This window comes from Schistocerca gregaria, chromosome 1 (assembly GCF_023897955.1).
Source record: "Schistocerca gregaria isolate iqSchGreg1 chromosome 1, iqSchGreg1.2, whole genome shotgun sequence".
In the NCBI taxonomy this organism is placed as follows: domain Eukaryota; kingdom Metazoa; phylum Arthropoda; class Insecta; order Orthoptera; family Acrididae; genus Schistocerca; species Schistocerca gregaria.
Genome location: NC_064920.1, coordinates 356,457,705 through 356,483,882, shown reverse-complemented (window position 1 = coordinate 356,483,882; position 26,178 = coordinate 356,457,705). Strand labels below are relative to the sequence as shown.

The following is a 26,178-nucleotide window of genomic DNA, read 5'->3' as shown; positions in this document are numbered from 1 at the left end:
CTAGACACCACGCGACCTGGCGTGTGGCAGATGGCCCGACACTTCACCAGGGAGAAACACTACACACCCACGCTACAAGGGCCCGACGGACCGGCATATTCTGCAGAAGAAAAAGCTGAACTGATGGCCCTCACACTTGCAGTGTCATTCACACCGAACATGGATCCGTCAGATCCAGCGTTCACGCTTGCAACAGACCAGGAGGTCACTCGCATCCTGACCCAACCAGCGCGCAACAACATCCGCCAGGCTAGCACAGCTGAAGTGAAATGGGCCATCATGCATACCACTGCTAGGAAGGCCCCTGGTCACGATGGCATTCAAAACCGTGTCCTCCAGGAGTTCACGGATAAAGCAATAGACTATGTCACGCACATCACGAATGCCATACTCAAACACCAACACTTCCCCGCCTTTTGGAAGACGGCCAAGGTCCTGATGTTCAGGAAGCCGGGGAAAGACCACTCCCTCCCACAAAATTACCGACCCATCAGCCTGCTGAGCGCGCTCAGCAAGATTGTTGAGAAGGTAATACTGAAACGACTCACTAGGCACTGCATTACAAATGACACCCTGAGGCCGGAGCAATTCGGCTTCAGGAATCACCACTCGACAACACAACAACTCCTCCGCGTCGTCGAATACATCACACACGGATACAACATGAACAAAGCAACTGGTGCGGTGTTCCTGGACATCGAGAAGGCTTTCGATCGTCTATGGCACAACGGCCTCATACGTAAACTAAACGACGCAGGGTTCCCCGACGGGCTCGTACGTCTCATACACTCATATCTCACGGACAGGAGTTTCAACACTGACGTGCAGGGCAAACAATCAACACGACACGGTATACAGGCAGGGGTACCCCAAGGAAGCATCCTAGGGCCCTTACTGTTTAACCTCTACATTAACGACCTCCCAGATACACATAACACGACGATGGCAATCTACGCGGATGACACTGCCATCCTAGCGCAAGATTGGAAGCCGTCTAACATTAACTCACGACTACAGACCGCACTCAGAACGGCAGAGCCCTGGTTGGTGAAGTGGCATGTTAGAGTAAACGTCGACAAGTGCGAAGCCGTTCTGTTCACCAGAAGACCGAAACTACTGCGCAAACATCAACACTGCAATCAAATAACACTACACGCACACCCAATACGTTTCCGAGAGAAGGTCAAATACCTCGGTGTCTGGCTGGACCGGAAACTACTCTAGGGGGACCACATCTAACACGTGACCAACAAAGCAAACGCGAGGCCCAAACAACTCTACCCTATGCTTAACAGGCGTAGCACACTGAATAGGAGGGTGTCCAGGTCCATGTACACCACACTTATCAGACCTCTGATGACGTATGCTGCTCCCGTCTGGGGATACGCTGCGCCCACACGTGTGCGCCGTCTGCAGCTCATACAGAACAAAGTACTCAGAATCATAAGCAACGCTCCGCGCTACACGTGCACCGCGGACCTTCACCGGGAATATCGGCTAGATACCATCTTGCAGGTATTCCAAAAACTCTCCACACGACTATACAGAAACACGAGACACTCGTGTAACCCGTTTATCCTTTCTCTGGGTAACTACGACCACAACCATACATGGAAACATAATAGACCAAAAACACTATTAGCACAAAACTGAACACCTATGGTCCATAGCACGCTAACATGACAGTACTGGCGAGCCCCTGCAACTCAGCTACTACTGGCAACCCCAGATGCTTAACCCGCCGAAATACCGGCAATCGCAGGGAAACCGTACTGCACACAGCACGCAAACCAGCCACACACACCCCCCACACTGTGAGCTGATCTATGACCGATCGCCCACTAATATATGATGACAATGTAATGTTTCAGGGACGCAGCAGCAGCAGATCCTGGAACGAGCGCCAGCAACGACAACGGTAACGATGCACGATACCTCGCACTAACATAACCACACCTTGCATGCGCTGTCGCAGCTAGTAATCCGCTACTGCCCTTACTACCCATCCTACTATCGCAGAGGTTTTTTTCCCTTGGCGCTTGCCTTGGCACTTTTTTCCCTCTGCCCTTAAAAACCGCTACCCTTCAATTGCTTTTAACCACTTCTATCTCCTGATGGACCATGTAAATGAGTAATCTTACCCAGACGCATGGATAACATCACAGCCTGCATCCTGTGACTCCTGATTCTAAAACTAACGTGTTATACGGAGGTGACAGCAGAACTTTTGGTTTGGTCACCACGTTGGTGCGGGCGTGGAGGGGCCCCATCCTATAGTCTAAAGGAAGAATGAGCTGCCATTCCTCCACAGACATTCTGACACTCCACTGAAAGTGCCAGCTGTGTTCAAGCCATTATATTCAATACCTTCTCACTCAACATAAAGAATTCCACTACTAGGATGAAAACTTGCTTAGCACATTACTTTAAGCATCCTCATCAATCCAAATGTCACTCTCAATCAACTGCTAATAAGAATGTCGCTCCACAACTGCTGTTTTACACACTCAAGCTTGTGAGAGTTACAGCCCTGAAAAGTCATCATCAGTAATATATCTGTTTTCTGAATTCACTCTACATTCCTAAATGCACTTTCTAACTGAAGTATTAGATCTTCCATAATGAAGGCAACAACTTGACACAGCCATAATCCTAAGCTGTACACTAACTAAACCTTTTGTTTCAGCATAGAGCAGAATTGCTTTCTCAAGTAGATAATGCATCCTCATTTCTCATTTTATAATTGCTGCATTACTGCCAATACTATTCCTTATATACACAGATAATATGTTGTGCTTAGCAGTAAAGAATGTTTACTGCTCCTCACACACTTTTTCTTTGTCACAGTTTTACTTCAGTTTAGAAAAACTGACACTGTAATATCAAATGTCACTTACATTTCATCTACTACATCAATAAAAAACTAACACATTAAGTTATATTAATGTTCATCAGAAATACTTACCCAAAATCCAGTTATTGCAATTTGGTGCATACTGTCATTCACACACTTGAGCACAATTAGCATACCATCAAGCGCTTCCTGAAGTTCTCTACCACATTTGCCATCTTCACTGTAGTGTATTAGGTCCTGTGAAAAAGAGATCAATGAAAAATTACTGTGTGATGAACTTGGTTGTGTTACATAACAACTATGAGAAACAGATATCCAACATGTGTTCATTTTTTTTACCTATCTTTTTAACAAATAAATCTTTTTAGGATCTGTGTAGTCACTTTAAAAGTATCTTTACACAATCAACTTTCTTGTCTGAATTGATTACTAGAGACAAGTGTACCTACTTCAGCACACCTGGCATTCTATTCCCCGACTGAGTCTTGTCTGCTTTGAGTGTTTGTTTTCATTTACAGATGAATGCCAAAATTGCCAATGTTATGTGAGCTATCTGCTGTGCAGTTTAGCATCTGAGTGGTGAAAATGAGGTTATGAAGGATTATCCTTTTTATGGAAAAATTCAAATACAGTAACAAAATTAAGGAACAAGCAATGGCAATAGTGTTTGTTAATGATCAAAGCCAAATTCATAGTGGAAGTTCTTGTCAACGGTCACATGGTAAATTCTGTACACTCCTTAGAACTGAAAGAATAAGAAAAATGTCATCCAAACATTTCAGAACATGTGCATATATTTGCTCAAGAAAATACGTACTTGCAAATATGTCAGACAATATGTAGAACAGAATAAATAGTGCCTTTTTGCTTTGTCCTTTGTATCTAGTTTCCTTGCTAAGTGCTAAATAACAACAAAAAATCTTTTTCTCATCCAATAAATCTGACAGTTTCACTATTGAAATAGTTTTCATTAAAACATATTTATCTGCTTACATTCTTATTTTTGCAAAGTATATGTTTTTTTCTTTGTGAAATACAAACACTTTTTGCTTTCAGATATTTTGTCTCTCTTGTAGGAGAATACTAGTAGAAAAAAATACCAGGACCTTGTGTAACTTCTCCATGTGTCACAAAGATTAATAAACCATGGAAGCACAAAGTCATTTTCTGCAATAGGAGTGAACTCATCCAGAATAGGTTATAACTTCTGATGTTATCTGATGCCACCAGAGTCCTTGTCTCTGTGCATGTGCAATGTGCATCATACTCAGAAATTTAGAACTCCACACTCACCACAATCTATAGATTATTCACACCATAGACACATTGTGGTTGGTTGGTGATTGACATGCAGGCATGAAAGGCGCACACACTTCGAGTACTTGATTTTGACCACAAAGTAGCATATGTAAAATGGGCTCCCCACCTATTTGAAGTTCGCCAATACTAATATCTGAGGAGATCACAAAATTATAAGCGATACTCAAGATTAAAGAAGATTTTTCTTGTATATAACTTCTGTTATAGATGAGATGTGCAATTCCAGTAACTTAACCCACTCTTAAATGCAGATATTTCTTTTAATACACAATAGCATATATATAAGAACCACAAACACACTGACTTCAAGTGCAGCTGCAGCACAGGATTTATTAGTAAAAGTTTTCATCTTTCATCCTTTAGCATAGACAGTTGCATCAGACAGTATCGGCACACTAAAATACTGCTGTATGTTCCAAAAATGCATATCTTTAAAAACAGTGGTGGGTTAGTAGGAAATTCAGTAGTTAGATTTATTGTGAGGGCTGTAATGGATAGTTTCATTGGGATGAATGTAGTGGGGAGCACACCAAGAAAGTCACAGAGGCCCTGTCTTGGAACTGCAAGATACGCTGTAGGTAAAGCAAGATAGAGGATCGAGGAAAGGATGTCTGGGCCCTTGAACTGCAGTTGAAGGAAGATAGCAAAGAGCTACTGAGGATGAAGGCACACTGTGAGGAGAGTGGCAGTTGTGAAATGGCAGCTGATAGGAAGGCTGGGAGGAGGAAGGAATAGTCTGACGCTTTGGGTGGAAATGCCAGACACAAGTGGAGAGGAGACTCAGGCAGGAAAAGAGGTAGGAAATGGGCAGCAATCTCTGACCATGACTAGGAAACACCGAAGCACTGTTAATGTTAGAAAGAAAGAGGATTTAGGGCTTTTATGTATGGATTTACCTAAAGATAATCAGGTAGCAACTGTGGGTGGAGCAGTAGGTGATGTGAACAAGATAACATCCTTAATTGGCAGGACAAATATGGCCATGGTCAAGTCGCTCCAGTTTCATAATCTTCACTTGGACAGTACTGTACAGTGACTTAATGTGGGGCTGGATAGGTGCCAATGACTACTGATCAGGCACACATTGCACTGGTGCCATCTGTGACTATTATAAGAAAAGAAATTTCACTATGCATCGCCTCCACTGCAAGAGGGCTGGGAAGGTAAGGTAAGGTAAGGTAACATAATGTAAGATAAGATTGTTGGAGCTACTCAGTAACAATACAGAGGGTGGAAATGTGTCCACACAAGGTCAACTCCTATTTTCACATGCAGCACTTCAGCAGCACCAGCTAAGAAAAGCAAATGGGTAACAGCAGCTATTATAAAGTCCTCTGAAACTCTTAGATACCCCATATACACTCCTGGAAATGGAAAAAAGAACACATTAACACCGGTGTTTCAGACCCACCATACTTGCTCCGGACACTGCGAGAGGGCTGTACAAGCAATGATCACACGCACGGCACAGCGGACACACCAGGAACCACGGTGTTGGCCGTCGAATGGCGCTAGCTGCGCAGCATTTGTGCACCGCCGCCGTCAGTGTCAGCCAGTTTGCCGTGGCATACGGAGCTCCATCGCTGTCTTTAACACTGGTAGCATGCCGCGACAGTGTGGACGTGAACCGTAAGTGCAGTTGACGGACTTTGAGCGAGGGCGTATAGTGGGCATGCGGGAGGCGGGGTGGACGTACCGCCGAATTGCTCAAGACGTGGGGCGTGAGGTCTCCACAGTACATCGATGTTGTCACCAGTGGTCGGGGGAAGGTGCACGTGCCCGTCGACCTGGGACCGGACCGCAGCGACGCACGGATGCACGCCAAGACCGTAGGATCCTACGCAGTGCCGTAGGGGACCGCACCGCCACTTCCCAGCAAATTAGGGACACTGTTGCTCCTGGGGTATCGGCGAGGACCATTCGCAACCGTCTCCATGAAGCTGGGCTACGGTCCCGCACACCGTTAGGCCGTCTTCCGCTCACGCCCCAACATCGTGCAGCCCGCCTCCAGTGGTGTCGCGACAGGAGTGAATGGAGGGACGAATGGAGACGTGTCGTCTTCAGCGATGAGAGTCGCTTCTGCCTTGGTGCCAATGATGGCCGTATGCGTGTTTGGCGCCGTGCAGGTGAGCGCCACAATCAGGACTGCATACGACCGAGGCACACAGGGCCAACACCCGGCATCATGGTGTGGGGAGCGATCTCCTACACTGGCCGTACACCTCTGGTGATCGTCGAGGGAACACTGAATAGTGCACGGTACATCCAAACCGTCATCGAACCCATCGTTCTACCATTCCTAGACCGGCGAGGGAACTTGCTGTTCCAACAGGACAATGCACGTCCGCATGTATCCCGTGCCACCCAACGTGCTCTAGAAGGTGTAAGTCAACTACACTGGCCAGCAAGATCTCCGGATCTGTCACCCATTGAGCATGTTTGGGACTGGATGAAGCGTCGTCTCACGCGGTCTGCACGTCCAGCACGAACGCTGGTCCAACTGAGGCGCCAGGTGGAAATGGCATGGCAAGCCGTTCCACAGGACTACATCCAGCATCTGTACGATCGTCTCCATGGGAGAATAGCAGTCTGCATTGCTGCGAAAGGTGGATATACACTGTACTAGTGCCGACATTGTGCATGCTCTGTTGCCTGTGTCTATGTCCCTGTGGTTCTGTCAGTGTGAACATGTGATGTATCTGACCCCAGGAATGTGTCAATAAAGTTTCCCCTTCCTGGGACAATGAATTCACGGTGTTCTTATTTCAATTTCCAGGAGTGTATATATATATATATATATATATATATATATATATATATATATATATATATATATTAAAAAACCAAGATTCCTAGACTTACCAAGCGGGAAAGCGCCGGCAGACACGCACATGAACAAAACACACAAACACACACACAGAATTACTAGCTTTCGCAACCGATGGTTGCTTCTTCAGGAACTAAGGGAAGTCTTTCCGCTCCTGGGATTGGAATGACTCCTTACCCTCTCCCTTAAAACCCACATCCTTTCGTCTTTCCCTCTCCTTCCTGAAGAAGCAACCATCGGTTGCGAAAGCTAGTAATTCTGTGTGTGTGTTTGTGTGTTTTGTTCATGTGCCTGTCTGCCGGCGCTTTCCCGCTTGGTAAGTCTTGGAATCTTTGTTTTTAATATATTTTTCCCATGTGGAAGTCTCTTTCTATTTTATATATATATATATATATATATATATATATATATATATATATACACACACAGGAGGATACTGCTTGCTAGGAAAAACCATTTAATGAAAAAATTATGTATAATGCAAAAATAAGAGGGATGTAGCAAGGAACGTCCTAAAACAAGGAACCAACAAAGGCAAGTTAGTACAACAACATACAAATGAAAGATGGGAGTAGATAGATAGAAAATCCATAAGAACTAGGACATTTTGTAAATGACTATTTTTCAGATAATACAGAGAAGCTGCAACAAAGTTTCTCTATAAAAGTGTACCACCAAGAATGAATTATATATCCAGCACAATGATGGTTTATTACACAACAGAGCAAGAAGTAAAGGACACAATACAAAAACTAAAAAATAAGAAAAAGCAGCTCTAGATGAGGTATGCAACTCTATTCTGAAGGCACGCATAGACATCATACAAACTCAATTAACACACATAATAAACAAATTTATTAGTTCAGGATATTTTCAGAGTATTTAAAGTATGCACAAGTTATGCCCCTATTAAAGATATATGATGTCGAAAACACTGAAAACTGCAGGCCAATTTCCCTACTCTCACCATTCTCAAAAACTGACTAATGAGTTGTCTGAATCAACAGAAACATCTTAATACAGTAAAAGTTTGTCTTCTAAGGTAGAAGAAGAATGATGTATTCAAAAAGTAATCTGAATTTTGTAAATTCGCATGTTGTATTGGGCCAATTTGTGCAGTTTTGGCATTGTTATTTTGGTAAAAAAACGTCTGTACAGAGTTCGCCACAATAGATATTTTGTCTGTTGTCAGATGTCAAAAAGGTTATGTATTTTTTCATAGTATCTAGGACAGCATAATGATTTGTACTGGAGCAAATGACATTTACAAAAATTTAGTCACAAACATTTTTAAACAGCTCTCGAGAATTCTATTACTTAAGTCGCAAAAGACAGTCAGTGGACTGGGATAGTATGAACCATATATAGAACTTGATACTGAAGCAACAGCAACAATCACTTCAACAGACTGCAGCAGAACCTCAGATCATATCAGCAGCCAAGAGGAAGAGTAGTGCTACCACTAGTTCATCTACCAGAAGCAGGGATGTGACTGACTGGAGTGAAGATTTCTTTATGAACCACCATGCCCATGCCAGTGCCACCAAAATTGTAAATACAGACGCATTAAGTTCTTTACCTCTTTCATTAAAGAAATGACCATCAAAATAGTGTTCAGAGATGTAGTTCAGGTACAGAAACAAATAGCTCCTAGAGTAATACAGATAGAGTCAAACTACTTACTTTTCTACAAATTAACATTTGTTGCATTAGAAATAAGCTTTTAGAATTAGATCATTGTGTAACAATCAGCTTGTTGATATTCAAGGCGTATTTGTACATTGGTTAACTTGAAATCAAATAAATATATTTGTTCCCCAAGGGTATGTTGTTGCAGACATAATATGTAGAAAACAGAGAAAAAAATGTGGGGCTGGAATTTATGTCAAAGTAGGACCAGAAATGATTTATCTACATATTGCTCAGAATTGGACAGGGAGTTTAGTTGTGTAAAATTAGAGAATGAAAATACACACATCAAAAAAAGTTTTGCATCACCCCGGTTCCCAGAACTCCTGAAAATAGACGTTGACTGTGGATATTGTATCAAGACACAGTCCCTTTGGCTGTTCAGAGATATCACTAAACCCACCCAAAGATGTAAACAACCATGCATGAGCAGCGCCTATTAGACGGAGGGGGTCCGACAGCCGATCAGTTCCAGTCATTCCACCAGGAAGGAGGTACATAGCTCAAGTTGTCTGTAGTTCAACCATGCCTAGACGGTCGATACCTCAGTTCGATCGCATCCTCATTGTTACTTTGGCCTAGGAAGGGCTCTTGGCAAGGGAAGTGTCCAGCTATCTTACAGTGAAACAAAGTGATGTTGTCTGGATATGTAGGAAATACCGACAGACAGGAACTGTAGATTACATGCCTTGTTCATGCCGCCCAGGGGCTACTACTGCAGTGGATGATTGCTACCTACAGATTATGGCTCGGAGGAACCCTGACAGCAACGCCATGCAACCATGTTGAATAATGCTTTTCTTTCAGCCACAGGACATTGTGTTACGACTCAAACTATGCACATCAGGCCACATGATGTGCAACTTCACTCCTGACGTCCATGTTGGACCCATCTTTGCAACCATGACACCATGCAGCACAGTACAGATGGGTGCAACAACCTGCCGAACGGAATGCTCAGGATTGACATCACATTCTCTTCACCGATGAGTGTCGCATATGCCTTCAACCATACAATCGTCGAAGACGTGTTTGGAGGCAACCCCATCAGGCTGAATGCCTTAGACACACTGTCCCGTGAGTGCTGCAAGGTGGAGGTTCCCTGATGTTTTGGGGTGGCATTATGTGGGACCGATGCACGTCGCTGGTGGTCATAGAAGGCGCTGTAAAGGCTGTATGATATGTGAATGCTATCCTCCAACCAATATTGCAACCATATCGGCAGCATACTGGCGAGGCATTTGTCTTCATGGATGACAATTCATGCCCCCATCATGCACATCTTGTGAAAGACGTCCTTCAGGGTAACAACATCACTTGACTAGAGTGGTCAACATGTTCTCCAAACATGAACCCTATCGAATATGCCTGGGAGAATTGAAAAGGGCCATTTATGGACGATGTGACCCACCAATCAATCCAAGGAATCTACGCCGAACTGCCATTGAGAAGTGGGACAATCTGGACCAACAGTGCTTTAATGAACTTGTGGATAATATGCCATGATGAATACAGGCATGCATCAATGTAAGAGGAGGTGCTACTGGGTATTAGAGGTACCAGTGTGTACAGCAATCTGGACCACCACCTCTGAAGGTCTCGCTGTATGCTGGTGCAACATGCAATGTGAGGTTTTCATGAGCAATACAAAGGGTGGAAATGATGTTTATGTCGACCTCTTTTCGTATTTTCCATACAGGTTCCATAACTCTCGAAACTGAGGTGATGCAAAACTTGTTTTGATGTATGTGTAATTTTAGTTAACCTGTATAGGTTTCCAGGTGGAGACAAATTTGTTTACTGAAAAGTCTGAGTTAACAGGTAAAAACATCTTGAAGAATAAGTCAAGAATTGCTATATGTGGTGCTTTTAATATAGGAATGACAAACTTAAGAGAGGAAAGCCACAAGGACATTTCTGAATATGCTAGGATCATTGTAAAATAACTGTGCTCTTCACCGTGATTCCATACCACAAAAGTGTCATCCACATACCGATACCACAACAAAGGGCTTTTACTGGCAGACTGCGAGGTCTGCTGTTCAATAAATTCCATGAATAGATTAGCAACAGCTGGACTCAGAGGCCACTCCTTCGGTTTATTGGTAAAACTCATTATCATACTGGAAATAAGTCACGGACAGCCAGTGGTGAAACAGGGCTACTATATCAGTGGGAAACATATCAGCTATGTATGAAAGAGCTTCATAAACAGGAACTGTGGTAAACAGGGATACCACATCAAAACTGACAAGGTTATCATGTGGACTGACAGTAATATCATTCAATTTTTCAATAAAGTGCATAGAATTTTTAATGTGATGATTAGTTTTACCAATATGCAGTTGTAGCATGGAGGCGAGATGTCTAGCCAACTCTTGAGTACAGAGGATAAAAAATATCTATGCAAAACGGAAGCTTACCCTCCTAGATTATATGGGCTACCAAAGATATATAAGCCTAAGTCCCATTGAGACCGATAGTGAGTGCTATTGGATTGGCTACTCAAGAGTTGGCTAGACATCTCGCCTCCATGCTACAACTGCATATTGGTAAAACTAATCATCACATTAAAAATTCTATGCACTTTATCGAAAAATTAAAGGAGATTACTGTCAGTCCACGTGATAACCTTGCCAGTTTTGATGTGGTATCCCTGTTTACCACAGTTCCTGTTGAGGAAGCTCTTTCATACATGGCTGATATGTTTCACACTGATATAGTAGCCCTGTTTCACCACTGGCTGTCCACGACTTATTTCCAGTATGATAATGAGTTTTACCAACAAACCGAAGGAGTCACCATGGGCAGCCCTCTGAGTCCAGCTGTTGCTAATCTATTCATGGAATGTTTTGAACAGCATGCCCCGCAGTCTGGCAGTAAAAGCCCTTTGATATGGTATCGGTATGTGGATGACACTTTTGTGGTATGGAATCATGGTGGAAAGGAAATGAATGGTTTCTTGGTGCACCTAAACGGTGTTAATCCAAAGATACAATTTACTATGGAGGAAGAGAGTAATAGACATCTTAATTTTTTGGATGTATCAGTAATTAAACAGGCAGATACACACATCGACTTTTATCTCCATAAGGATTTGAACAGGCAGAAGAGAGGTGTCATTAAATCATTGGTGGACAGAGCTAGTAAGATCTGTGAACCAGTTTATTTGCAAGATGAACTAAATCACTTGTGAATGGCTTTTAAGAAAAATGGATATGCTGACAATGAGATAGACAAGCACTACATCCCAGAAGAAAAGTGTCCGTCAACATTCAACAACAACAACTGTCAGCTGGAAAAAATTTTCTTCCATTTAATAGCAATATTACGGATCGTACTGGGAAAGTTCTGGCCAAGTTAAAAGTTGAAACAATCTTTAGACCCATCAAGAAGATTAATGAGTTTTTAAGATTGGCAAAAGACACTCAACACCCCTTAGCAACCCCTGGGGTGTATACAGTTCTGTGTAGCTGTACGAACGTTTATACTGGAACAATGAAAAGAAGTGTCAATATCCACTAAACCAAACACAAAATGAACTGTCTACTGGGACATATTGACAAATCAGCTGTAGTGGAACCCGTTTTTGAAGATGATGATCATGAAATAAAATTTAGTGAGATGAGCATGCTAGCCAGGACATAGCATTATTATGCACACATGTATAGAGAAGCTATAGAAATTCAGAAACATCACAATAATATTAATAGAAAAGATATGGTGGTCGATTTTGCTCAAACGATGTGACAAACGATTACCTTAAATCGAGAACAATGACATTAGTCAGAGAGAGACTTATAGTCGACCCCACGCGACATATGGTAGTGCCCTCTATGCACTCTATATAAACGGCACCACCACAACCTGGCAGCCAGTCGATGACTCACCACAGAAGATGTTGCCCACAGCTGGCAATGAAACATCAAGAAGAAGTAGTTTTACAGATCGACCACGGCCTCTTAGTCCGGAAGTTTTAACTAATGAAGACACTGGACATGAAAGCCTACCTGTTATGATTAAACAACAATCTGTCCTCGTATGTTCATTAATAACCACGACACAGACACCAGTTTTGTTTTCTCAAATGGAACTATGATATTTGTTGCCACCAGAACAGCAGATCTCAATGAGACAAATTTGGTAAGACCTCTCTTTTGAATATCTTATAAGAAATCAATACATTGAATATAGAGATATTTGTGGACCTTTGAATGACCCACCACACGGAAGTATACGCTACTCTGCAAGAAAGCTTCTTGCCATTGTGGCAATATGTATGTAATGTTTCTGCTACTCTTGACAGGAATCTACACCAGAAAAACAGAGATATGTCATCAGTTGTGTGTTGCATTTTGGAGGAGTTAACTTAAGTGCAGTAGAAGCACTGCCTATGTACAAGTCTGTTTAAAAAATTCCAGAACATATGTAATTTAGCAGTCGACACCCCTACACACACCTGTGTTTAATGTGCAACTGCCAAAGCTTCATTGCTGTATGTCTCTTAGTTACTGTTCAGTGCTGTACTGAGTGGAATGGTGAGTCGCAAAGTTTGTGAATTACGAGATGGCAGTTTTAGAGAATCAACGTGTCTGCATTAAATTTTGTATGAAACTCCAGAACACCTTTAAAGAGACACATCATATGATACAGGAAGCCTACGATGATGAGTGCTTCAGCTGTACTTGATGTTACGAACAGTTCACACGGTATAAAAACGGGTGGACGGAATTGAAGATGACCCTCATTCAGGATGCCGTTCAACTTTTACTGAAAACACTCACGTCAGGAACATCAATGAAATTGTGCATCCCAGTCAAAGACTGACTGTCCGAGAGATTGTACAAGACTGTAACATTTCAGTTGGATCATGTCATGAAATCCTAACACAGCATCTTAGAATGCATCATGTTGCCATCAAGTTTGTCCCACAGCTTGTGAGTGAAGACCAGAGAGACCTTTGCCTCACAATCTGTGAAGAGCTTTTGGATCGCGCAGTTGAAAATGAGATGTCCCTTAAGAGAATCGTAACTGTTGATGAGACATGGGTCTACGGTTATGATGGTGAGACCAAGGTTCAATCTTAACAACGGGTTGACAAAGGTTCTCCAAGACCAAAAAAAGCTTGTCAGGTAAGGTCAAATGTCAAAGCCATTCTGATAAGTTCTCTTTTTCCTTGAAGGATTAGTTCACCATGAATTCATGCTATGGGGAGAAACTGTTAATCAGTGGTACTGTCGGGGCATGCTCTGACACCTGCGAGAAAATGTGAGACAATTCAGGACTCTTGCATCATGATAACACACCTGAATATTCCAACTCTGTTGGTGCCTGACTATTGCACAAAAAACGAAACCACTGTGCTGCTTTGTCTTGCACACTCTCCAGATGTGGCCCCTGAGGACTTTTTTTTTTATTTCCAAAGTTGAAAACCCCATTGAAAGGGCGAATATTTGCAATGATAGATGAGATAGAAGAAAATTTGCAGGTGGGGGCCTTTCACAATCCAGAAAGAGGTGTACCAGGATGCTTCTAGAAGTGGAAATGGTGTTGGGTGTGGAGTATCAACTGTGGAGGGCAGTATTTTGAAGGTGACCATGCACAATAAGTAAAACATAAGTGTAGAAAAATGGTGCGGACAAAGCTCTGGAATTTTTTGAACAGACCCCGTAGATCAGGTTTATTATAGGAATGCTGTGACATATTTACAGCATGTTGCTTGTAAATCATTCACAATGTTGAAGCATTAATAATGCATAAACCATTTTCAGTAAAACAACACCATTTATTAATGAAGAATTGGTCAACATGATCTTAATTTATGGCAAATGATATTAAACTGCATCAAGAGAAGCAGAACTATATGCAGAGCATTTCCCCAGTACTTAATGTCGTACTCATACGACCATCATTAATACTATCAAAAACTTGGAGAGATTAGAAGTTTTTCCTCTAGGAAATGTGTATGTTATTGTGGAACTGGAGATTTGGGAAGGTAAACCCTCCCTAGTGGATGTACACCATCACTAAAATGATCAGTGTGAGCTTACCATAAACTGAAAAAATACATCCCCTAGTGATGATGAACCATTACTGTACTCAGCTAGGGAAAGTGTACAGTAGTATATTATCCACTAGTGAAGGTGAACTATTACTGCACCCGAGTTATTAGCGGTGCGTCCAACAATGCTACCATGCATCAGCATGAATGTAATTGTCATCAGCTTGTTTTTGTTATGTTAAACAGCAGTGCAGTTATGGTTGACAGTAGTGCAGTTATGGTTCACAGTAGTGCACCTGTGGTTGACAGTAGCGCAGCTACGGTTGACATCAGTGCACCTATGGTTGAATAAGTGAAGTTCCATGAACATTTTAGAGTGGAATGGGGAAATCTCAGTTAAAATTCTGTCTCCATGGACAGAAAAAAGTACGAGTCACTCATCAGCAAGACTAAATCACTAAAATCAGCACGGAAGAGGGATGGAAACAACTACAAGTTTTTGAAGGGATATGAAGTGCTGGAGTCAATGGAGTAACCAAATTAATACAACCGGTAACTGAGGAAGGTAAGATTAAACACTATGTTTGTGATGAAGAACTGTACGATATTCTGCATGACACTCATGTAATGACTAGCCACAGTGGATGCGACAGAATAATGAAATGCCTGAAGTCAAAGTTCTGTAATATAACATACAGATACGTCCATATTTTTCTTAGATTATATGAGCCTTGTTTAGAATAGCAAAAAGGTCACAAAAAAAGAATAGTAGTGAAGCCAATGCTGTTCAAGGAGCTAAATTCCAGATGTGAATTTGATCTCATCGACTTCCAACTGCAGATGGAGATTACAAATTTGTTCTCATGCCATTGAAGCCAAAAAATATGAAGAGATATGTAATAACATTATTGACATTTTTACGTTGTTAGGCACTACCTCAGTATTGCGGTCTAACAATGGTAGAGAGTTCGTTAACAAAATAATGAGCAGCTTAGGTGAACTATGACACAATTTTAAGATTGTCCACAGTAAACCTAGACACAGTCAAGCAAGGCAGCATAGAGCAAGCAAATCAAGACATAGAAAATATGCTAACTACATGGGTGCAGGAGCACAACACTGCAGGGTGGAGCTGTGCATTAAGATTGGTGCAGCTAATGAAGAACAGCACGCTACATTTTGGAATTAAAACATCTCCATATGAAGGAATGTTTGGCTGCCCTCCTAAACATGGTTTGTCTTGAACAAGTTTACCTCTTGAAGTACTGATGAATGTTCACCCTGAGGATGACCTTGAAAATGTAATTAATAAAGTGAGTGTTAGCAGTGAGATGGGGACTGAAACATAGCTGGATAATGATCACAGTAAATATCCATTGTAAGAGGATAATGTACCAACAGGAACAGAGGTTGAGGACAGAGAGGAAGTATTCCTGACGATAATGACTACTGCCTGACTGATTTAGACGAGATAACTCGTGCTATTAAAAATACAGAACTAAAGCATACAAGTGCTTAGAAGAACAAGCTCAAAGAATGCACCAGTGTCCAGATCGCTGCATTACAACAGTGGAAATGGGCTGTACTGTGAGTTTCAGTTTCCGACTTCAATAGATGAAGAGAAGATGCTAGGTCGATCTCGGGTGTCGTCCTCAAGACAACGGCTGATGGCTTCTACCAAATCGGGAAAAGAGATGGTGTGCTGAGCCAACTAAATGCATAGTAATAAAATGTTTGTTTTTAAATAATTATGGAAGGGACAATACGATATGCCACTGCAACTACAACATTTTGTTTCAGGTCCCAGTGCAGTACTTGCCCTCTCAGAGGAGGAAGTTCCAGCAGAGAAAACTGTTGCCCTGCGGACAGTTGCAACACCTCAGTCCATGGGAAGTGGCCAGGGATTCAAGTGCAACTGCCAGAAAAAATGTCAGACTTTGAGATACTTTTCAAAAACAAAATTGGTTGTGCAACTCAATGTGCCATGGTGCATGTCCTTGCTGCAATAAATGAATTTTACATAATATGATTCTGTTTTCAAACTACAGGTGATAAATGCAACTTTCAAAGTACGACTGATTTGTTATTCCAGCCGTGGTTCACATTCCTTACCTCTTGGCAGTGAAGGTATACATTCACTAGTGATAGTGCACTATCCCTAGTCAGTGTTTATTGTTTGACAGAATTGGAATCAGTAATCCACTTACACTCAATGGGCCTGTGAAGGTGCATTATCATCAGTGATGGTATACTTTCGATGAAACTTCCACTATAACATATACAAAGAAATACTGCTACAGAGAAAGCTGCAGAAGTAGCAATTTTTGCACCTACAGCAATAAAGCTGCATGCAGTTTCTCGTCAAATACAAAGAAGAGGTTGACTTACCAAACGAGAAAGCACTGGTAGATAGACACAATAAAAAAACACACAAACACATTGGAATGACTCCTTACCCTCTCCCTTAAAACCCACATCCTTTCGTCTTTCCCTCTTTCCTGATGAAGCAACCATGGGTTGCGAAAGCTTGGAGTTTGTGTGTGTGTTTGTTATTGTGTCTATCTACCAGCGCTTTTTCGATTGGAAAGTCGCAGCATCTTTTTTAATATATTTTTCCCGTGTGGAATGTTTCTTTCTATTGTATACAAAGAAGAGTTCTGCGTACTCTTCACATACATAAATATTACCTATCCCAAATTTCTTGACACCAAGAGCTACAAGGCAGTGAAGAAACGTTTTGAATACTTTCGCATAGCTCTCCAGCAAAATGAGTTTTGTGGGAAGTATTCTTCACTGCTAAGACCACATTCACAGGAGTGTAAATTTGAGAAACATGCAACTCTGGTCAACAGAAAACCCACATTGGCTTCGTCTAGTTTTCAATCAATGGCAGTAGAGTGTGACTCTGAGATGTTTCATGACTGAAGAGCACACAATGAGCCCTTTATGGTATATTCATCAAAGTCGTGCACACATTACTGGTAAATACTTTAACCTAGTAGTTAGAAAAAGTGATTTTATTCCAATGTGATGGATTCCCACCCATAATGCTTCAGTAGCAAGAGATGCTTATTTCCAAACTGGTGGGTGGGAAGAGGTAGTCTTATTCAGAGGTTACCAACAAGACCTGATGCTATTAAGACTTCTTCCTCTGGAGACATGTTAAACAGTTTCTCTGCAAGGAGGCTCCAATGACTGTGAAGGGCATGAAAGAGTAAATCACTGCTGCATTTAAAGAGATTACTCCTGATATGTTAATAACAGTGAGTTCACCATGTATGAAAGTTTCATCATGCATATGGTTCTCATGTTGAGCATACATTTTCACAAAATTCATCACAGGTATGGGGCAGCAAATAATTATGAATTCATTGTCTTTTGTACATTATCTTTGGTTTCATTTACTTCATTATTATTTTAATGAATGATTTTTTTTAGCAGTATGCAAATGACAGAATATGTAATAAAAGGTAAGAAAATTTTAGTTTGATAGAAAATATAAAATTATTCTGCAAATACTGGTAATTTTGTCACTAACAATCCTTTGTAAGCATCTACCATTTCTTGAATGTTGTAGAAGCTAAAATAAGCTGACTGACTCATCTTAATGCTGCCTATATGGCTTTCCAGCAGTAAATCTTTTCTTTAGTATGAAATATGTTTAAACCTTTCTAAAACCTAATGCACAATCATGATATTGTGTCTTAACCCGATAGCACAAGTTTCCTTCGAGAATGGCATAAACTTCCAACAGCTGCAACAATAGCACAAAAACTCTATATTCAATGTATTTTTATTACATGATTTCTTGTTAGATCTGCAAAAGAGTTCAATCACTGAATTTGTCTCACTGAGATTTGCTATTCTGGTGGCAAAAATAGACTAACTTTTTATGGAAGAAAAGATGATGCCTGTATTTGGGTTAAAATGAAGTTGAGAGAACAGATTGCTGTTTGTTTCATGGGCCAGCAGCCACTATTCTTCTAGATGACAACAGATTACAATTGTCTTTAATGGATTAAATGTAATTTGAGTTGAAAAGTTAGCTATCACACACTGTATATTATAAAGAATAATAGTAATAACAATAAGTTTGCTGCAAGAAACAACACATGATAGACTTCAGTAAATAAAGTGCTACGGCTGCTCTCTTACCACCTTGGGTTTATTCTTACCTTTAACAGCAGTTGATATTTCGTTATCCTCTGAACAGGCTTCAATAAATACGCTGCGAGTGGCAGTTTGTGGCCAAGCTTCAACTGACAAGCCTGGAAAAATATGTTTTTCTCGCCTACCATTTCCCTTAGATGTTCTGATCGTGGTATGTTCTGACAGTAGTAACTGTACAGACGGTAAAAGGCATCACACTGCAGTAAACAAAGTAATGCAATATCAGAAAGATATCTAACAAACATAAGAACAAATTTTGAATGCAAAAATAAATGCTACAAAGAATAGACAAATGATAATGTAATGCTCCCATTTTTCTTTTGGAGTGGTCAGCTGAACCAGTTAAGCTTCTGAGACTGCACACTGTTGATAAAAATAAGCAGCAGTAAGCACAGCCATTGTCATTTTATATTCCACAGTCATCTTTCTGGCACCTCTGTATTTCAGGAATCATCCTCACTTGCTACTGTAAAATTACAAATGAAATATCCAAAGCAGACTAACAACAGTTTTTCTCCTCCTCCTGCTCATTTAAAAAATTATAGTTCACCCCAACAGGTTCATCTCAGTTGCACCAAGTAATTCTCAGTCTTTGAATAACAACAATGGTAATTCCTGGCTAGAATAATACATAAATCAAGAAAATGTGACTACTCACTGTAGCTGAGTGGTGTGTGGTGCACAGAAACACACAACAGAAAATAGTATTTGCACTAGCTTTCGAAGTCACACACACAACCATGCAAACAGCCAAAATGGTTCAAATGGCTCTGAGTACTATGGGACTTGACATCTGAGGTCATCAGTCCCCTAGACTTACAACTACTTAAACGTAACTAACCTAAGGACATCACACCCATACATGCCCGAGGCAGAAATCGAACCTGCGACAGTAGCAGCAGCAGCATGGTTCTAGACTGAAGCACCTACAACTGCTCAGCCACAATGGCCGAGACAGCCAAACCTACACACCATGGCCGGAGTGATACCGAGTACTGATTGTTGAGAGTAGTTGCCTGGGCGGATGGAAGAAGGGAGGAAATAGGGAAGGACACTGAAGGTGATGAGAGGGCAGCAGTATAGTGCGAGACATGTCCTTCGACAAGTGACTCTGCAGCTGCACAACAAGCTGAAAGGAGTTCAGAGGGTAGAGCACATAAGAGACACAGAGAGGATTGTGGGGAGAGGGGAGAGATGGGGAGGGAGGAAAGAGGAGAGAAAGGTGGATGTGAAGAGGGAAACAGGAAGGGAAGAGAGAAAGGGAAAGGGGTAGAAAATGGAAAAGATGGTGAAAGGGGGGGGGGGGGGGGAGAGAGTTAGGTTGCCCGGATGGGAAAGGGGGGGGGCTGATAGGAGAAAGGAAAGGTAAAATGCGGCAGCTGGAAAAAGTTTAGGGAAGGTTTAGATCAGGACAATTGTGAGATTGCAGGATTTGCTGAACAGACAATTCCCACCTGTGTAGCATGAGCTCAAAACTAGTGCAAATACTATGTTCTGTCACGTGTTTCCACATGCCAGATATCGATCAGTGACAAGTGACTGTTTGCCTTTCCTTGTTTTACATAACAATCTTATAACATTCATTTGCCCACAGACTTTGCATTTGTGAAACCGTTTGGAGGACTAGTACACAGTAAGACCTTCTAGTGTTATCTTTTACGTTTCCTCTATTCTTGGTTCTATGCCTAGCTCTATTGTGTCTGCAGTTTACATTATCCCTTGCCCTTCATCTTTACACACATGTCAAAACCTTAATTTCACAGGGTGAAATGTGTTTTACATTCCTCTTATGCTGAATACGCTATTAAGAACTACATAATACCTGATCCTATATTATGTTGGCAACATTTTTTTAATTGTTCCAATAAAGTGATATTATTACATATTTTTTATTACTTATTCAATCTGTTCATTATGTTTCACCCTTATATGCAACATAATCTGCTGAGATGTCCTATAAATGTAGAACTGACTCATTCTGTATTGCAGGGAAAGGTCACCATAATGAAGCATGGAATATGCAAATAACCAAATAAGAAAAAATTATGAAAGCCTTTGCTATCATACTGGTAGCTCAGATTTTCAAGCTGTAAGTCTGTATATTGGTTTTCAGAGAGAAAAAACTTGTTTGTGTGCTTACTTTCTTATTGTTTTTACCCAGTGCTGATTTGTCTACTCATCATTTTTCTGTATTATCATCCAGAGGAATGTTGCATTAATTAACAAATCCAAGCCGGTGACCTGCAGCACACACACTGAACTCTTTTTACTCATATCCACACAAAATTTAATTTCTACATTTCTTACACTGTGACGAAAGAAGTATTGTCCTAACTTATTTTTATATATAAGTAAGCTTTACCATTCTTTATTTTTCCACTGCACATTTCTTCCTCAATACTGAAAACAGTTTTGGAAATATGTGCTTCTTCATATCACACACGCTCTTCTTTCTATCATTTGTTTTACAGTTATAGCACAGTAAGTGCAAGATCTCCATTTTCTAGAACCTCATTATTCTCTGAAAAGGTAGACTGTGTGGAATTGGAGGTTAATGCTAAAGCATACAGTATCACCCATCTTTAACTCTGGAGAATATGATTCAGCAAAAGAAATTTACAACTGAAAAATGTAGAATTTTTAATTAATGCAATCTGCCTTGATATTTTGTAAATTCTATAATAATTTCATTTGTTTGAGACACCTTTTTTTGGTCCAGTTAACTTTACTGGCTAATCACTATTTACAGTTTATGTTTGGTCCACATCCTGTAAGACTGTTCTTATTTACAGATGTCCAATTTAGTTATTGAGGTATGTGGTTGATAATATTGCCTTCAGTCTTCTTTCTCATTTTTCCATTCACTCAAAACTTGATTTTGGGTTTAACAATCTGATGAAGACTTTCTAAATTTGGTGATTACAATAAAATGCTATTTATAATGTTATGTATAGGTGAGTGATTTACTCTAGCCGACTACATTAAACTGCTGAATTCTACATTCTTGAAAAAGTAACAAGAAAGTCAGTTGTATAAAACAAGTGCTTAATAGATATTCCTTATTATATAAGTTTTCCATGTAGTATCATTGTTTTGATAAACCTCTCATACTTGTCCTTCATGGGTGTGACAGCTTCTACTGTATCTTATACATATTTTCAACACTTTTTTAATTTAATGTATTAAAGTATCGTATGATTCATTACCCTCTGTATGAAACATAATGCCACAAGCTCAGTGCTTGTGATGCAGTTTTCCAAATCTTTCAGAAAAACATCCCCATGGAAAGAATAAAGTTCCTCTAAATTACCAAACAATACATCTGATTTCCCCAGTAGGGCCTGAGGTATTATAGACTGCATGTCACTTGCTTGCATTTCACGTTTGTAGCCCTGAAAGAAAAAAACAACAAATAAAAAAAAAGAATAAAAACAGAATGCTGAGGTACCAGAGCTTTAAATCATCTAAGAGAAAATACATGATGTTCAATGATCAATTTTACTAAATTAAACCATAATGAAACGATCTTATAAGCTTGGTTATTTTACAATAAATTATGTCTCCAGACCTGTGTGTGTAACAGCATTTGAACGGACCATCAATCTTTTTTTTTCTTTATTTTTCAATTATTTGTCCTTTGAATCATTCTCGAACACATGCAAATGGTGATGCGCAAAACACACATTATGGTATTGTACAAGCCACAGTATGATATGTGATGGTCAATGATATGAGGAGACAGTGCCTCTGATGATGATCAAAAAAATGAAATTAATATAGAAAGAATGTTTCATGATTAGAGCAGATTTAATGCCTTTTGATAGTTGTAGCAACTGTTGACAGATTATTTCAAGCACAGTTGTGATGTAATATGGATGATCATCAGTTTCAGCTATTTTCGTATCTATTCAGCTTGGTTACAGTGAAGTATATCAATTTTGATGTTGTGGGTTAATATTAAAATACTAGCAACGAACATCCAGGATGGTACTCAGTAGGAGGGATGGAGTTAAAAGGCTCACACACATCACGGTATTAATTTCACCAGTGTTATCTGACATGCAGGCATATCTTTTAATAAAGAGTGACTAAATCAGTAAAAATGTCTGTTCAAAAACTTTCTAAAAATAGTTTTAAATCTTAGTTACAAATTAAAATTTTTAAAAGGATTAAACACTAAGAGCCAACAATTTAAGCTGTACACATGCACATCCAGAAATGTGCAATACCTAAGAGCTTTTAAAGTCCTTGGGAAGTTAATAAAACATTTCCAGAATCTTATGTAAAATATCTAACTGAACATCAAAAACCATTCTGAATAACATAAAATATAAAAACTAGAGAATTGAAAAGGACTTTAAAATGTTATTATGGCATTCTTCAAGTAAAATAAAAAAAGTTTCCTGCAGTCTTCAGAACCAGTTGTCCAGCAAAGAGGAGGATCCAGCAGGGTAAGTAGGTTGTATGGGGTGGAACACAGCATTCAGTGTGATTTGATTTGATTTTTATTGAGCCCAGAAATCCTGCTGCGTGTTGTTACTAATAGATGTGGGACAAGTCAATATATAAGGCACTAGCAAGATACTGAGCTACAGAAATAGGTGATCAGTGGTAGATATGCTTGCCTCATTATCTTAACTATTCTCCTCCACATAATATATATCTGTCTATCAGACACAGTCCAAAATGGAATGCAATATGTCATTATTGAGTACACAAAAAAAGACTACCGGTATGTATATATATGGAGATTCTCTGGATTTATGGAATGTAAAGTCAGTCGTGACTGGGGGAATGAAACAACATGAAGAAACACTCAGTAAATATCAATGCCTAGTGACAGCAATTTATGGAACAGGACTGCCTCAGGGAGTCATGAAGATTGGGGATACACACAGGCTCTTCAATAGCAATGAGCTAAGTCAAGCCTGGACTTCAGGAGTTGGATTTGCTGTCCATAACTAATTGGTATCATCTATCAATAAAAAGTCTCCAGTAAATGACTGCATCTACTTTATGATACTAAATACTAAACCATATAAGATCTGCTTAGTCACCTGTCATGCCCCATCAGACAATGCTGATGAAGAAACAAAGAACAATTTCTATCTTGAGCTAGAAAATGTAGTAGACGGACTACCTTGGCATTCAATCCAACTGATAATAAGAGATTTCAGTATCAAAGTGGGTAGAGAAAAGAAGTATCGCCCAACAATTGCCCCTGATAGTAGCCATGAAACAAGCAATGAGAACGGTGTCAGGCTAACTAACTTCACTGAAACAATGAGAATGACCATCAAAAGCATATACTTCCCAGAAGTACATAAGGTTACCTGGATATCCCCAGGTGGAAGTATGAAGGACCAAATCGATCATATTCTAGTTGACTGAGGGCATCATGGAAGCGACTAACATGCACGAACCTTGTACAGGGCAGATTTGAACTCCAATCACTTTTTGGTTGAAGCCAAACTACGTCCGAAACTGTCCACCACATGGCAAAATAATGCAGGAAGGATAGTCCACTTTGACAAGTAAAAACTGAAAGATGTAGCAGTGAGACAGCACTACCAAGAAAAAAATGCAGAACATCTCACAACATTGGAAGATTCTAACAACATAGAAGGCAGATGGTGCTGCTGAGTGCAAATGAAGACCCTGTTTGTCTTCCAAAACACAGAAGTAAACCTAGGTTTGATGAGGAATGTCGGAAATCCAGAGAGAGCAGATCAGCGAGGAGGCCAAAATGGCTAGAGCAACCTTCAGATGATACAAGAATAGTATATTATGAGACAAGGCAAAACACAGACCAGCTCATGAGGAGGAAGAAACGGGAACACCAAAAAAACCTATTGACAGCAGTCTAAGAGCCAAAGTCATCATGCTCTTTCTTCCAGGCCTCAATATTTGCCAGAGGTGTCTACCAGCAAAATACATTGGTTTTAATGAATGATATTGGTGAAGTGGTACCACCACTAGAGCACGCAAACCTATTTAAAAAAACATTTTGAGAATTTATTGAACCATTACAGCCCAAGAGTGTTGAAAACTCCAATTTGATAGAAAGGAAATCTCTGAACTATCAGAGGAAGAAATCTGTGTTGGGTTAAAGGCCTTCAAGAACAACAAGGCTCCATGTAGTAGTGGTATCATAGTTGAGATGCTACGCCTGGGGGGGGTGAAGTATTGATGGAGGTGTTTAAGTGGTTAATATCTACACTTTGGACAGTGGAAAAAATTTCTGAAAAAGGGAAAGGCACAATCTTCAAGAAGGGAGATGCCACATAAGTGTCCAACTACCACAGGATTTCACTACTTGAGATTGGGTATGAAGTATTTACAATGTTGCTCCTAAACTGCTTGAAACTATTGACTGAAGAAATTATAGGCACTTCTCAATGTGGCTTCATCTTTGAACAGTCAACTCTTCTCACATATTTGCCTTGAGGCAAATTTTATGTGTTTTATCAGAAACTACACTTCATGTTCGTTGATTTTAGGCAAGCATATGAAAGCACTGACTGCTCCAAGCTACGGAAAACATTAGAAGAACTCAACATTCCGCCATCCGACTAACAGCAACTTGCTATTCCCAATCAACTTGCCAAGCAAGATTTGACAGCCAACTATCATCATTATTTGGTATTCAAAATAGATTGCGACACGGAGATCCATTGGCACCAATACTATTCAACTTGGCCTTGGAAAAAGTAAGCCACAACACTGGTCAAAACAGAGAAATGGATATAGTGGCAACAGACACAATCTTGGCATTTGCTGATGATGATGTGACCCTTGGCAACACCCAGAAGTGAGTGCTGACACTTCACAATTCCTCTGCAATGCAAGACAAATAGGGCTCGTAGTGAATGAGAGTAAAACAAAATATCTCGTCATCTCGTGACATCAAACTCCTCTCCCCTCCACTACTACTGATGGGTGTGCCTTCAAATGAGTAAGACAATTCAAATACCAGTGATCCATACTGACCAATAAAAGTGAAGTGACAAAAGAGGTGCAGCAATGAATAACAAAGGCTAACCACATTTTCTTCAGCCCAAACAGTCTATTCATATCCTGGCTGTTATTGCTCAGAAACAAGATTCAACTGTACAGCTAAAAAACTAGATTCGGCTGTACATGACATTATTATGGCTGGTACTTTTATATGATTGTGAAACCTGAGCAACTTTAGCAACAACTGAAGAAGCAATTTGTGTGTTTGAGAGGAACATACTTTAAAAAATATATGTGCCATCTACAATACCATTGAAGGTATATGGGAATGAAGAACAAAAGTGGTACAGAGAACCACAC

General features: G+C 40.4%; 1 protein-coding gene across 2 annotated transcripts in view; it reads right to left on the bottom strand.

Moving 5' to 3' along the window:
- The window catches only part of LOC126345620 (guanine nucleotide exchange factor DBS-like), a 350,102-nt gene that overhangs the window by 34,697 nt on the left and 289,227 nt on the right, over nt 1-26,178 (bottom strand). For both annotated transcript variants that reach the window (XM_050002115.1, XM_050002117.1), the window contains exons 15-17: nt 22,068-22,253; nt 18,867-19,058; nt 2,966-3,091 (exon numbers count right to left, since the gene is read on the bottom strand). In XM_050002115.1, coding sequence (XP_049858072.1) covers nt 2,966-3,091; nt 18,867-19,058; nt 22,068-22,253 — 504 coding nt within the window. The remainder of the gene's footprint in view (nt 1-2,965; nt 3,092-18,866; nt 19,059-22,067; nt 22,254-26,178) is intronic.